This window comes from Colobus angolensis, unplaced genomic scaffold (genome assembly GCF_000951035.1).
Source record: "Colobus angolensis palliatus isolate OR3802 unplaced genomic scaffold, Cang.pa_1.0 Scaffold10, whole genome shotgun sequence".
NCBI classification, from domain to species: Eukaryota; Metazoa; Chordata; class Mammalia; order Primates; family Cercopithecidae; genus Colobus; species Colobus angolensis.
In genome coordinates this window covers 17967431-17979943 of record NW_012110919.1, presented here as the reverse complement: position 1 = coordinate 17979943, position 12513 = coordinate 17967431, and the positions used below count along the sequence as shown (strand labels likewise).

At 43.9% G+C, this 12513-nt stretch overlaps 1 protein-coding gene and 1 long non-coding RNA gene across 2 annotated transcripts in view; one reads left to right on the top strand and one right to left on the bottom strand.

Moving 5' to 3' along the window:
• The window catches only part of LOC105507126, a 276554-nt gene that overhangs the window by 55204 nt on the left and 208837 nt on the right, over positions 1-12513 (top strand). The gene's annotated exons all lie outside the window — the stretch shown is intronic.
• The window catches only part of RFX4 (regulatory factor X, 4 (influences HLA class II expression)), a 163198-nt gene that overhangs the window by 43892 nt on the left and 106793 nt on the right, over positions 1-12513 (bottom strand). The window contains exons 8-9 of the mRNA XM_011937009.1: positions 6192-6292; positions 4134-4192 (exon numbers count right to left, since the gene is read on the bottom strand). Coding sequence (XP_011792399.1) covers positions 4134-4192; positions 6192-6292 — 160 coding nt within the window. The remainder of the gene's footprint in view (positions 1-4133; positions 4193-6191; positions 6293-12513) is intronic.

Here is a 12513-nt window from a genome sequence, read left to right as displayed (position 1 = left end):
TATTTTGCAAACTACCTTGAAATTCCAGGAAATTCAATTTCAGGAAAGCACCAGAAGACTCCATAACTCAGAAGATGCAGACACTGTTTTCTCCTGTGGCTCTTTCCACACATGTCTTTTTCTCTACAAGCAACTACCAGGGTGGGCTGGGCCAGACCAAACCCTGCTGATTCCAGTCCCTTTGGTCTTGACCCCGTGGAACAATGGGATGAAGCCCAGAGATCTGTCAGCTTTCTGATGTAAGCCTGTGGGATGGGAGCTCTGTGCCGAATAATCCTTGTATCTCTAGTCCCTGAGAAGCTACAGGCCGGGATTTAGAAGTGTTCTTGCTACCCTAGGGCCTAACTTAATCCCAGATATTTCAAAGTGTATATTTTTCATATAAATACATTCTGAAGCAGTTTATGCTCTAGTTTTCCGTTTTTGCTTTTTTAAATGTAACTATAATGATTAAAACATATATGAATAATTAGATTGGAGGAAAAGGGAAACTATACCACCATACATCTCAGTAGTTTGTTAGTGGATGGAGGGATGTGTATAGTGTGTGAATAATTTTATATATATATATATGTGTGTGTGTGTGTGTGTGTGTGTATATATGTGTTTTTTTTTTTCTTTAAAGCTGTGGCTTTTTCATGGAACCCTCATTAGTGAACTTAAATTTATAAGTTGGAACAATACTTGGAACAATATCATCAAGTTGAAATAATATTGAGAAAAGAAAAATATATATCCAGGATCATTTCCTTTACTTGCATGTTTTCACAATGTCTTTTAATAAAATAAAAAAAAAGATTTAAAATACACAAAGATGGCCAGGCGCGGTGGCTCAAGCCTGTAATCCCAGCACTTTGGGAGGCTGAGACGGGCAGATCACGAGGTCAGGAGATCCAGACCATCCTGGCTAACACTGTGAAACCCCCTCTCTACTAAAAAGTACAAAAAACTAGCCGGGCGAGGTGGCGGGCGCCTGTAGTCCCAGCTACTCGGGAGGCTGAGGCAGGAGAATGGCGTAAACCCGGGAGGCGGAGCTTGCAGTGAGCTGAGATCTGGCCACTGCACTCCAGCCCGGGTGACAGAGTGAGACTCCGTCTCAAAAAAAAAAAAAAAAATACACAAAGACATTGTCAAGTCTCCTAATGCTTGTAAATTCCTAGGCAAAGGTAAATACTGACAACCCTTTGTTGTACCCAGACCATCCAAGCACAAGTAAAATCTGAGTTAAATAATTGGAGAACTCTTTAAAGGTCACGAAGGTGTAGAATATATGAGTGAGGTGAATCTCTAATGATCGGCGTAGAATATATGAGTTAGGTGAGTCTCTAAGGATAATGAAAACAACTGAATAGAAAAGTAAGGTGTCCTGGATTCAAACATAACCTAGTTCAAATCCTGGCCTTGTTGCTGACCAGCTGATTGATTTCAGGTGGGCAAGTAGATTAACCTCAGCCTCCTAATCTATAAAATGGAGATACATTAGTACCTACCTTTTTTGTTTTTTTCTTTCCTGAGCATGTTCCTTCAGAGATGCATTGTGAGCCACTTTATTACAATGAAATGAACTGTTTACCAAAGAGTGAATTCTGTAAGCAAGTGTTTAGAATGCGCTATTTTTTTTATTTTTATTTTTTGAGATGGAGTTTCACTCTTGTTGCCCAGCCTGGAGTACAGTAGCACGATCTTGGCTCACTGCAACCTCTGCCTCCCAGGTTCAAGTGATTCTCCTGCCTCAGCCTCCCTAGTAGCTGGGCTTATAGGTGCATGCTGCCACACCCAGCTAATTTTTTTTATATTTTTGGTAGAGACAGCGTTTCGATACATTGGCGAGGCTGGTCTTGAACTCCTGACCTCAAGTGATCTGCCCACCTAGGCCTCCCAAAGTGCTGGGATTGCTGGCCTGAGCCACCGCGCCCCCCCTAGAACATGCTTTTTGATGGTGTCTCTTACCATCGTGTTTAGGGCCTTAGTGCTTACCTCTTAAAGAAGGGCTGCTGGTGAGGATTCCTTGAGATAGTGTTTGAAAAACAGAGTGCATAGTGCAGGGAGCTCAATAAAAGTGGCTACTGTTGTTCAGATCGCTTCTCTTTCAGTGACTGTGTTGACACCTCAAGGCCTTTGCACATGGTGTTCTTGCTGGCTGGAACATTCTTCTCCCTCCTTGCCCCAGCAGCCCCACTATGATGTATGCCCCAGCTTAAATGTCACACCCATGGAAAGGCCATCTCTGACCACCTATTTCCATTCTGTTTCTTTCATCACATTTAACACTTTTGTTTTCCTGCTGAGGGCAAATACCACTAAGCACAGTATTGGGCACACAGTAGCCACCCAAAAGATTTTGTAAAGTGAGTGGTTGAGATAGGAATGCCAAGTGCTTACTTGCCTGGTATATCTGAAAGAGCCTGGACGTGCAAATCTTGGGTCTAAATATTTGAGGTGAGTCTTCAGTTGGACGTTGTTTAGTCTGACTTGCTGTGTGGGTGTGTTTAGGAAAGCTCACTGGGATGTTAGCTGGTGTTTTGTTCCCAGTCTTAACCCTAGTCCTCTGTCTGATCTGGGAATGTGTCTGAAAGTTGTCCAGTAGAGATGGAAAGGGGGCATTTGCTGATTAAATTACATGCTGTGTTTGTGCGGAAGGTGGAGAGGGAACGTGTGGGCACCCCCATGCTTGTGCAACACGTGGCTATAGGCATGGGTGTGGATGCTTTTATCTACATGTGCATTAAAGGGACAAAGTCCTCTCTAAATTATCTGATCCCCAGAGGGAGGCACCAAAACCACGTCTAGTTCCCTGATATGACCCAAGAGCCACTCTTCCAAGCTGGAAGAAAAGAACCAGAGGGCCAGGCTGGCATAGCATCCTCAGAAATAAGGCAATGTTTCTTTGTTAGGCCAATATTAATTTTCTTCCCTGAATCCCATTAATCTGTCAGGCTCTGCACCGTCACCAGAACAATGCCCAGGTGTAGCCTCTGTAACAGCCTGCATGAATCTGGAAGAATTTCCCTCTGGTCTCCAAATCAACCCCTGTGCTGTCCATGCCAGGGGCAGGACAGGAGCAGGGAGGTATATGTGGCTGTTGTGTTATACTTTCTGGTTCCTGACCTGGGGCCCTCCTTCAGGCCACTCTAACTAGAAACCCCTCCCTCCCATCTTGACCTTGAACCCACCCAGAACCAACAGCACCTTAAAGGAGAGGCTGCAAATAGAAACACAGGAAGGGTGCAGGCAGGTGACATTCAGGAGTGAGGTGGGCCAAGTGTGACAGAGTTGGTGGAATGAGGATAGTGGCCACTGTGGAGAAGGTTGGCCCAACAGCTGACAGCTGCCTGGGGAAACGGGGCTCTGGGAGCAAGTTGTCAGCTCTTGAAGGTTTAGCTGTCATCTCCCAGTTCCAACTGTTAGTGACCATGTGAAAAAATCGTTTTGAACATATTCAAGCCAAACAACAATAACCCCACACATCTGAGGGCCAGATTTGGCCTGTGGCCACTGGTTTGCCACCTCTGCTGTAAGGTCATTAATATTTTAATGTAATGTTAATTGGTTGCCTTAACAGACTTAGAGTCCCTTCATTAAAGTGCAAAATTAATAGAAATGTAGTTATGTGCCATCAAGCTATAACTACAGAGTAGGTAGGGGCATGGAGGGGGATCTTCCACTTCTGCTTAATACACTTATAGTTTTAAATGTTTTTGATAGCAAGCATATGTCACTTTCATGCTAAAAATAATGCAGATCTGGGAAAAAACTGAACAAAATTGGGCAAATATTGAATATATTATGTGACTTTGAACTCCGATGATACAACAAACAAATCATCCTCTTAATCTGTTCGAGTCATTTGGTTCAACCACTACATACGTTTTGGGCTGGATAATTAAGAGAAACACAGAACTGTGGACCTAGAACATATCTGAAATGTTAAGGGGCAACTGATATCAGAAATTATTTTGTATATTAGTTGAAACTATTTAGTTATTGGCTAATGTTTTCATTCCTTATCTGCAGAAATTAATAGAGAGTGCCCTGGTAACCTGAAAGATCCTGCAGGAAGTTGGTTTTGCGAATTTGCCCCCTCATTTGCAATGACTCAGCAGTGGTTAAAACACATAGCGCAGGACAGCTACCTGGCAGAGATGATTTAGTGATGTTTGCCGTCTCAGAATTTGGGAGAACCTTCTCGACACTGCAAAGGGAAAAGAATTAGTTTGAAATATTTGCAAGCTTTATGATTCTAACTTGGATTTTCCAGGGGCAGATTTCAAAACGTAGGCTGCTTATTTTGCCTACATTTGTCTCACTGCCCAATCCCATTTTATATACCCACTGGCAAAACCCTGCACTTGGTTCTTTGTTCTCCCATGTGAGCTTCAACAACTATTTCCTAACGGTGACATTCGGGGTACATATTTCAAAGTCATGCACACGATACACTCGCAGGTGTGAGAAATGGTGGCGTCAGTCAACCGTGAGTAAAAGCAATTATTGTCTTCATTTCGCTAATTGCAAGTTCAATCACTTCTCCCCATAAATAATTGCAGGAATCAAGTGGAAGCTTTGAAGAAGTCCCTTTAAAAAGTAGTATGTCTAATAGTAAATCCTGATTGAGCCTCAGCAGTGTGTGGGGCTAGGAGGTGCTTCTGGGATGGAACCTGGCTTTGCATTCATAATCTGTCCTTTTTATCAAATGATCTCCATGACCTATTTGCATGTTTCGATGATGACTGCAGCTAGGAAAAGGTCTTGTTTGCTACACTGACATAATAGGCTAATAATTTGAAGTAGGGTGATCTTATATCTGTGGATTTCAACGCAGACGAGACATGTGCTTGCCCTAGCTCTTCATTCTTACAGAGTTGTTGGAGTGGGGCTTGTTTCCACCCCTTGCACATTCTCAAAATACACTCCCAGGCTGGGCTCCCTGGGAAGAACAGCCTCCGCCTGACACACACAGGTGGAAGGTCCAACAAACCTCGCCGCCAACTTTGAACGGGTTTGTTTTGTCGGCATAATTAAAATGGGTGCGGGGGCATTCTTCTTGGTAATTTCTGAACTGGTCAAGTAATAGTCAGAAATTTCCCTAGGATTATTCTAATTTGTACTCGGAGCTGGCTTGATTTGAAAAAATAAGGTGTGGGGTGGAGGAGTGGGGGTGGGAGGGGGCAGATGGGAGGCTTCTAATTTTCCAGGCTGATCAATCGTTAATCCTTCTCCTTAATTACTTTTTCTTTAACTTTGTGATGTGGAATTTAGTGCTCATGAAAAGAAAAGAGCTGAAAGCCATGAAATAAAGCGGGCTTTATCAATAGGTGATGGCCACTGCAGGCAACCTCAAAGCGCGTCTGAAAGGGCTCCCTTTGCCTGTGGAGAGAGGGTAATTTGATCGCCTTCATTTTGCTCACTGGCACTTATTTCGGGCAAGAATAGCAAGCTGTTGTATTCAAATGGGGCTTTAAAAATGTATATTTTAAAACTTTGTTTTGCTGAAAATCATTTCATCTTTAATAGCAACAAACAAACCGTACATGAGTCTCCCCTCAAGTACAGGCAGATTGAAACAGAAAAACAAAACTAATGCTGGGAAATGGGTGCCAACACTCAGCAAAGAAAGGGTTCACGGTCTCAATCCCTTTATGAGAAATATTAATTTGGCTTTCTAATTAGGCAGAGAATGAGTGAAGCCCTTAAGCTGTTCCCTCTCTCCTGCTACCACCATTTTATGGGCAGGAACTTCAAGGAAATCTCAGACCTGAGTTTGATTCCTGGCCCCTACTTACAGCTGTGTGGCTGCGTGGCTTTGGGGGAACTTTCTTTGCCTCTCAGAGCCTTATCTGTAGAATAGAGATACTACTTCCTACATCACAGAGGCAGCATGAGGATTAAATGAGATAAGGAGGATGGTGGTGGTGAGCAGAAACTTTGGTGTCAGACCTGGGAGAAAATCCTGTCTCTGCACTACCTCTCTAAGCTTGATTCCTCTTCTGTAAAGGAAGAAGTTTGCCACCTATAATAAACATTTTATGAGGATTAAATATGTGTATATACATAATTAGTATAATACCTGGTGCTTTATAGTCAACCAGTAAACAATAGCTGCTGCTACTATTGTTATTAACAACTTACGTAAAATATTTGGCACTAAAATGTAATTCTCTCCTCCCTTTCACTCCCAACTCAGTACTTACATTCGAACTTGATGTTTCGCAAGTTTTCTGGGAGGTCGTGGAGAGCCACTTTTAGCCACTCATCCAGTTGCTTGGCAAACTTTCGAATCACCTGAGTTAAGCTAGAAAGAGAAACAATGAGTTTTAAGTGCTGCACATGTTGCTCAGTTCCTCCCACAGTCCCCTAGAGGGTTTTATTTCCCCTAATCATGTTTGGGCTGCTACCAATAGGTGCCATTTGTAAGAGCAACCTCAGAGACAGTGCCAACAGCCCAAGCCCTGCGGAGAGCTGGTGGGTCTGGGAAGGGCACGAACAGAATGTACTCTGCTGGTCACTGATGCCCGCTGCAAGGCTTGGTGGCATCCAGAACTAGTTAGATGCAAGCAAAACATGCTCCTTCATGCTTTTGAAGAGCTTGTGTGAGGGGTGAAGACAGTGGGCCGTGGGTCTAAGAAAGCCCAGTCTTGTCCGATCCTCCCAGGCAGGCAGGAACCCCGTTTGCAACATAACTGCCATGCCTGCTCACCCAGCTTACCAAACTGCTTGCCATTTGGTGGGAACTGGGAAGCAACAGCATACTTTTAAATTAGCAAACAACCTTGATATGAGCCTTGAAACCATATTAGATTCCAAGAGTCAAAGACAGTATTGGAACAGGAGGCAGGAGGGAACTGGAGAGGTGAAGCACTGAGCAGGGCAGTAGGTTGCAATAAGATGGGAATCTGGAGTTGAGAAGACACTGGGCACCATTTTCTGGCTCTTGCTATCAAAGCCATCTGCTCACAGGCCTAGGTTCGTTCTCCACGAAGTCCTCCTTGGTTGTGCCAGATATAGGGACATCTACCCTGTTGACCATCCACACCATCCTTGCCTTCCACCAACACCACCTAGCCTGCTGCCCTGGTTCAGCCTTTTGTCCACTGTCTCCTGTCAGACACAAAATCACCAACCTCCACCCTGCTGGGAAACCCCATTTCTCCCTGGTCACTCATTCTTTCCTTTCTCATAGCTATCTCCAACCTTCTTCAAGACCCTTATGCCTCCAATTCCCCAAATCTCCCCTCCCTGCCAGTGGGTGGAATCACCTCCCACTTCTCAGGGGGAAAAAAAAACCAGAAAAACACAGAGGAAGGATGTCATCAACACTCAGCTACCTGCCTGGTTCATCTCTTCCTCCCTAATAGAATCCAGGAGCGATCCCTCCTCTTGCCATCCCCTGCTGCTTTCTCAGGAATTGTACATTGCTGACGGTCCCTTCTCCTGTATATTCAGCTTTTTCTTCTCTACTAGATCATTCTGCTCATCTGTTTTTTTAGGGGACAGTCTTGCTCTGTTGCCCAGGCTGAAGTGCAATGGCACAATCTCAGCTCGCTGCAACCTCCGCCTCCCAGGTTCAAGTGATTCTCGCCAGACACACGCCACCACACTCAGCTAATTTTTTGTCTTTTTAGTAGAGATGGGCTTTTGCCATGTGGCCAGGCTGGTCTCGAACTCCTGATCTCAAGTGATCCGCCCTCCTCGGCCTCCCAAAGCACTGGGATTACAGGCGTGAGCCACTATGCCCAGTCCTGCTCATTATTTTAATGCATTTAAGAATGTCTCACTTTAAAAACAACAAAAACCTCTTTATTTCCTCCACTCTATTCCCTCAAGCCACTGCCCTTTCTCCCACATCACAGACAGACTTCTTCAAAGTGCTGCCCAATTCTTTGCCTCATTTCCTTCACCTCCCATTCCCTCCTCACCTCACTCCTGACCTCAGCCTAAACAGCCCCCATGCATGATTCCAAACCCAGTGGACTTGTCATGGTTCTCATCTGCTTAACATCTTAGTGGTATTCGATTCTGTCACCTGCACCCTCCTTTTGGAAACACTCACTTCCCTTGGCTTCTGTGATCCCTCCTTCTGGCTGCTCCTCCCCAGTCACAGAACTCCTGCCCTCTGCCTGGTCAGCACGTCTTCCAGTTCTTCATGTCTAGTCCTGGGCTCTCATCTCACAAAGCTTTCTTCCTTCCCCGGGTAGTTTCTCCAGGCCCACAGATTCACTGAATCTGTGAATTTCCCGTCTGTGCAGATTCACCGTCTGCACTTACTTTTGCACCTCCGGCCCAGAGGTCTCCAAGCTGAACTCGTGATTTCCCCCTTGGACCTGCTTCTTTTCTTGTATCCTCTATTTCAGTATGAACTCTATTTTTCATCATTTTATTTTTATTGATAACTTTTTTATTTTCAAGAATTTCAAACATACTCCAAGACAGATAGTATAATAAACCTCCAAGGACCCATGACCCAGCTTCAACAATTGACATCATTTTTGCCAGTTTAATAGATTATATTCCACTTTTTCTTTTCTGGAGTGTTTGGAACAAATCTAAGATGTCATTTAACCCCTAAAAACTGAGTGTGCATTTCTCATTGGCAAGGTTTAAATACGTATGTGTACATGTATACACACACATGCACACAATGTGTGTGCAGCATTTAAATCCTCCATGCCATTAGTTTATCTAACAGAATGAACAGTAATTCCTTAATATCATCTACAGGCCAGTCTGCATTCAGATTTCTGTATTTCTCCCACAGATGTTTAGTTTGTTTGAATTAGGATCCAAACAAGGTCCACACATTGCATGAAAGATATAACATTGCCCTGTTCTGTTTCTTAAATCTTTTTCCCCCCTATTTTGTGCCATTTATTTATTGGCAACATCATGGTATTTGTTCCCTGGAATGTCCTACACTCTGATTTGGTTGAGTTCTGTCTTGTAGTGTCATATAGTCTATCCATCTATCCTGTCTGCTTCTAAAGACTTGATTAAATTCAGTTACAATTTCTTTAGGCAAGTATCTAGTTTTGCATACACTATTTTGGACATAGTCTCTCTTTCCGTTTACCACATATTACAGATTTTGCTTCCAAATTACTTCCAAAGCACAGCCACGTCTCTCCCTTTTCTCCCTAGTTCAGGCTGCCGTCAACTCTCATCCGGACTTATAGTAGCTTCCCGAGTCCATCCTGCCCTGCTCACCTTCCCACCTCCACTCTATCTTCCACATTGTGAGAGGGACATTTCCAAAACACCTGTAATTCTGATTAAAACTCCTCAATGCTTTCACATCATTCTTAGGATAAAAACCCCAGTTCTTGCTGCAGCCCCCAAGGCCCCACCTTGCACCTTCTCCCTTTCTCCTCATTCTGCACCTCTGGCCTCCAGTTGGTCCTCTCCCCTCAGGGCCTTCACCCCTGGTATCCTTTCAGCCAAGAGCATCTCTTCCCTCTTCACCTGCTCAGTTCCTTGTTATTCAGCTAATCTCAGACTAGGTGTTACTTCTGTATGCAAACCTTCTCCGAAGCCCCCAGACCAGGTCAGCACTCCTGATGATTCCTCTTGAACAGCCATGTAGTTATGACAGTTTGTTGTTATATACCACCTTGTGTGATTATCTGATCATTGTACATCTTTCTCACTGTACCCTCCATGCAGAGGGCAGGGACTATGTCCATTTTGCTTATCACTGTATCCTCAGTACCTAGCATAGTGCCAGACACAAAGTAGGCACATAAGAAATGCTTGTTAAGTGAAATGTAAGAATTAATGGCTCTCCATCCCCAGATGGACAACGGGCCTTGTCCTAACTGCCCCCCTCCCTACCCTCCTTATCTCTGGCTGCAGCTCCTCCCACTGTCCCCCCAGCTTACTCCATCCCCACAGCACTAGCCTCCATTCAGTTTCTCCAACACTCTAGGCCCTTGCTTACCTCACCAGGACCTTTGCACTTGCCATCCCTTCTGCCTGAAAGCTCTTGCCCCAGATAGCAGCTCACTTGATCACCTGATCTAAGAGATGCCTTCCTAAGCCTCAATTGACTCCATCTCCTGCAGCATCTATGCCTTCTTGACATACTGTCCTCTGTGGGTGTATACCTGCAGTCCGACCTCCTTGCTCTGCTTTCCCTCCACCTCTCTCCTTCCCTAGGCTGGGATGCCAGGGTGTGTCCTCCACTTCTAGGGACATACTTTTCCTCCCTCTTATGCAGGTGGTTGCCAAGTCTACAGCTCCAACTTCAGCCCTTCTCCTACATTTTACATCCACACTCATAGCTCCCTGAATGACCATCAGTGGTGATGCTAGTAAAACTGCAACAATGGTGATAACAGCAGTTACCTTTTAATGAGTGCAATGTGCCAAGCTACTAAACACTTTGCATGTACTTTCTTAATTAATCCTCACCTCAGCCCTAGAAATACATACTGTTGTTAGTTCCAACAGAGAGGTGAGAAATCGAGGCTCACAAAAGTTATTTTACTTGTCCAAAGAGATGCAGCAAGTGGTAGAGCCAGGAGTCAAGCCTAGGTCTATCTGACCTATAACCGCTGTCCTACTCCACTTTGATGAAAGTACCACATCGTGCACTTTGACGTGCCTTGGATATGCTCCCCATATCCAGTGCCCTCTGTTTTTCTGTTCAGTGTTGCTATTCCGTTGGCATTTCAGGCTTGGTCCTCAGTCTTTTCTTTGCCTCTTTGACTTCTCCTTCCTGCCCATACCACACACGCACACACACACATGCACACACACACACACACACACACTTTCTTACTTTAGCTAACCCAATTGTTATTAACAACCACTGTGCCAAGATTACTTGGAAGAAGTGAAAAACCCCAGTTTGAGAATGATTTCCCTTTCCTGTAAATGGGAGTGTATGATCCATGGTTATCTCTGTAATAGTGCATTTTTATTCCCCTGAATTTCAATATGCTCTTCTGAGTTGGAAAGGAAGGGATGGGTCTGAGCTAGGGGGTGGGGAGCTGTGCCTCAGCCTGGGCCTGCCCAGGGTCATGAGTGAGAACTTCTAGTGCCAATTCTTATTTCCATGATGCCAAGCACAGGGCTTGGTACAGAAAAGGCACTCAAACAAGTTTGAGGGATGAAGGAGTATATAAAACTGAAAAGTCAGCTCTCAGTTGGAGCCTGATCTTTTGAATAAATTTGTCTTCCTGATTTAAGGAAAAAGGCACTTGATTTGTAAGCCAAAGATTGCAGTGGTAATTATGTAACCACGTAATTTTTAACAGCCTCCTTTGGCAGACTGTAACTCAGAGAGGGCAGGGAGGGTGCTTATCTTATGTAGTGCTGTATTCTAGGACCTAGCATAGTCCCTAGCACATTGTAGTAATCAATAAACATTTGTTTAATGAATGAATGAACATCTGTGGTTTTCTTGAATGAATATTTGAGTCCTGACCATTTCATTTATTTGCAGGTGAAGGTAGACAAGTCATTCCAGCCCTTTTTTTTTTTTTTTTTTTTTGAGACAGGGTCTTGCTCTGTCACCCAGGTTGGAGTACAGTGGTGCAATCTCAGCTCACTGCAACCTCCGCCTCCTGGATTCAAGTGATTCTTGTGCCTCAGCCACCCAAATAGCTAGGATTACAGGTGCCCACTACCATGCCCAGTTAATTTTTGTATTTTTCATAAGACAGGGTTTCGATACGTTGGCCAGGCTGTTCTCAAACTCCTGGCCTCAAGTGATTCATCGCCTGGGCCTCCCAAAGTGCTGGGATTACAGGCATGAGCCACCATGCCAGGCCCTCATTTCAGCTTTTAAACTTTAACCTCCACATCTGTAAAAATAAGTCAATTATAGATAGGAAGGGAGGGGTTAACATTTCATTTGTACCCCACAAACTGCTTTGCAATAAACAGCAAATGCCATGTGTGTATGTGTGTGTTTAATTCCTATAAAGCATTATTAAAAATATGTGAATCTTCCTTATAAAGATGGGTTTTATTAAATCCTCAGAAGATACCTTTGTGGTACAAAATATAAGTGGAGATTTAGCCTCAGTTTGCTTGATCAGTGCCTGAGAAAGATTTTAATAACACAAAGCCCTAAATGGCTCCTACATATCTAATATAGACATACACATATTATTATAAAAATTGAAATTTGGTCTTAATGTAGAACATTTGAATAATGCAGAAAAGGATGAGACTAAAATTTGGCCATAATCCCCTCTGGAGGTAACCTTTGTTAGCCTATTTGGGTGTATTTCTGTTCCATCTACAATGTGGAAAGCTGGAAAGAGCATCACTCCCGCCATAACAAGAAAAAGCCAGATAATCTACAAAATTACAACTTTTCTTTAAACCATTGGAGAGCTGAGGTCACAATCACGTAGCCTGGAATTTATGGAAAGAAAGGCACCTCCAGTGAGAGAAGGACTTGGGGACTGGCTCACTTGCAATAGAGAGAAGAAAGCAGGGTGTTACATACAAGTGGGTGAAATAAATTTTGCTAACAGTTTTAACAAATAGCTAACAGACCAATATGAA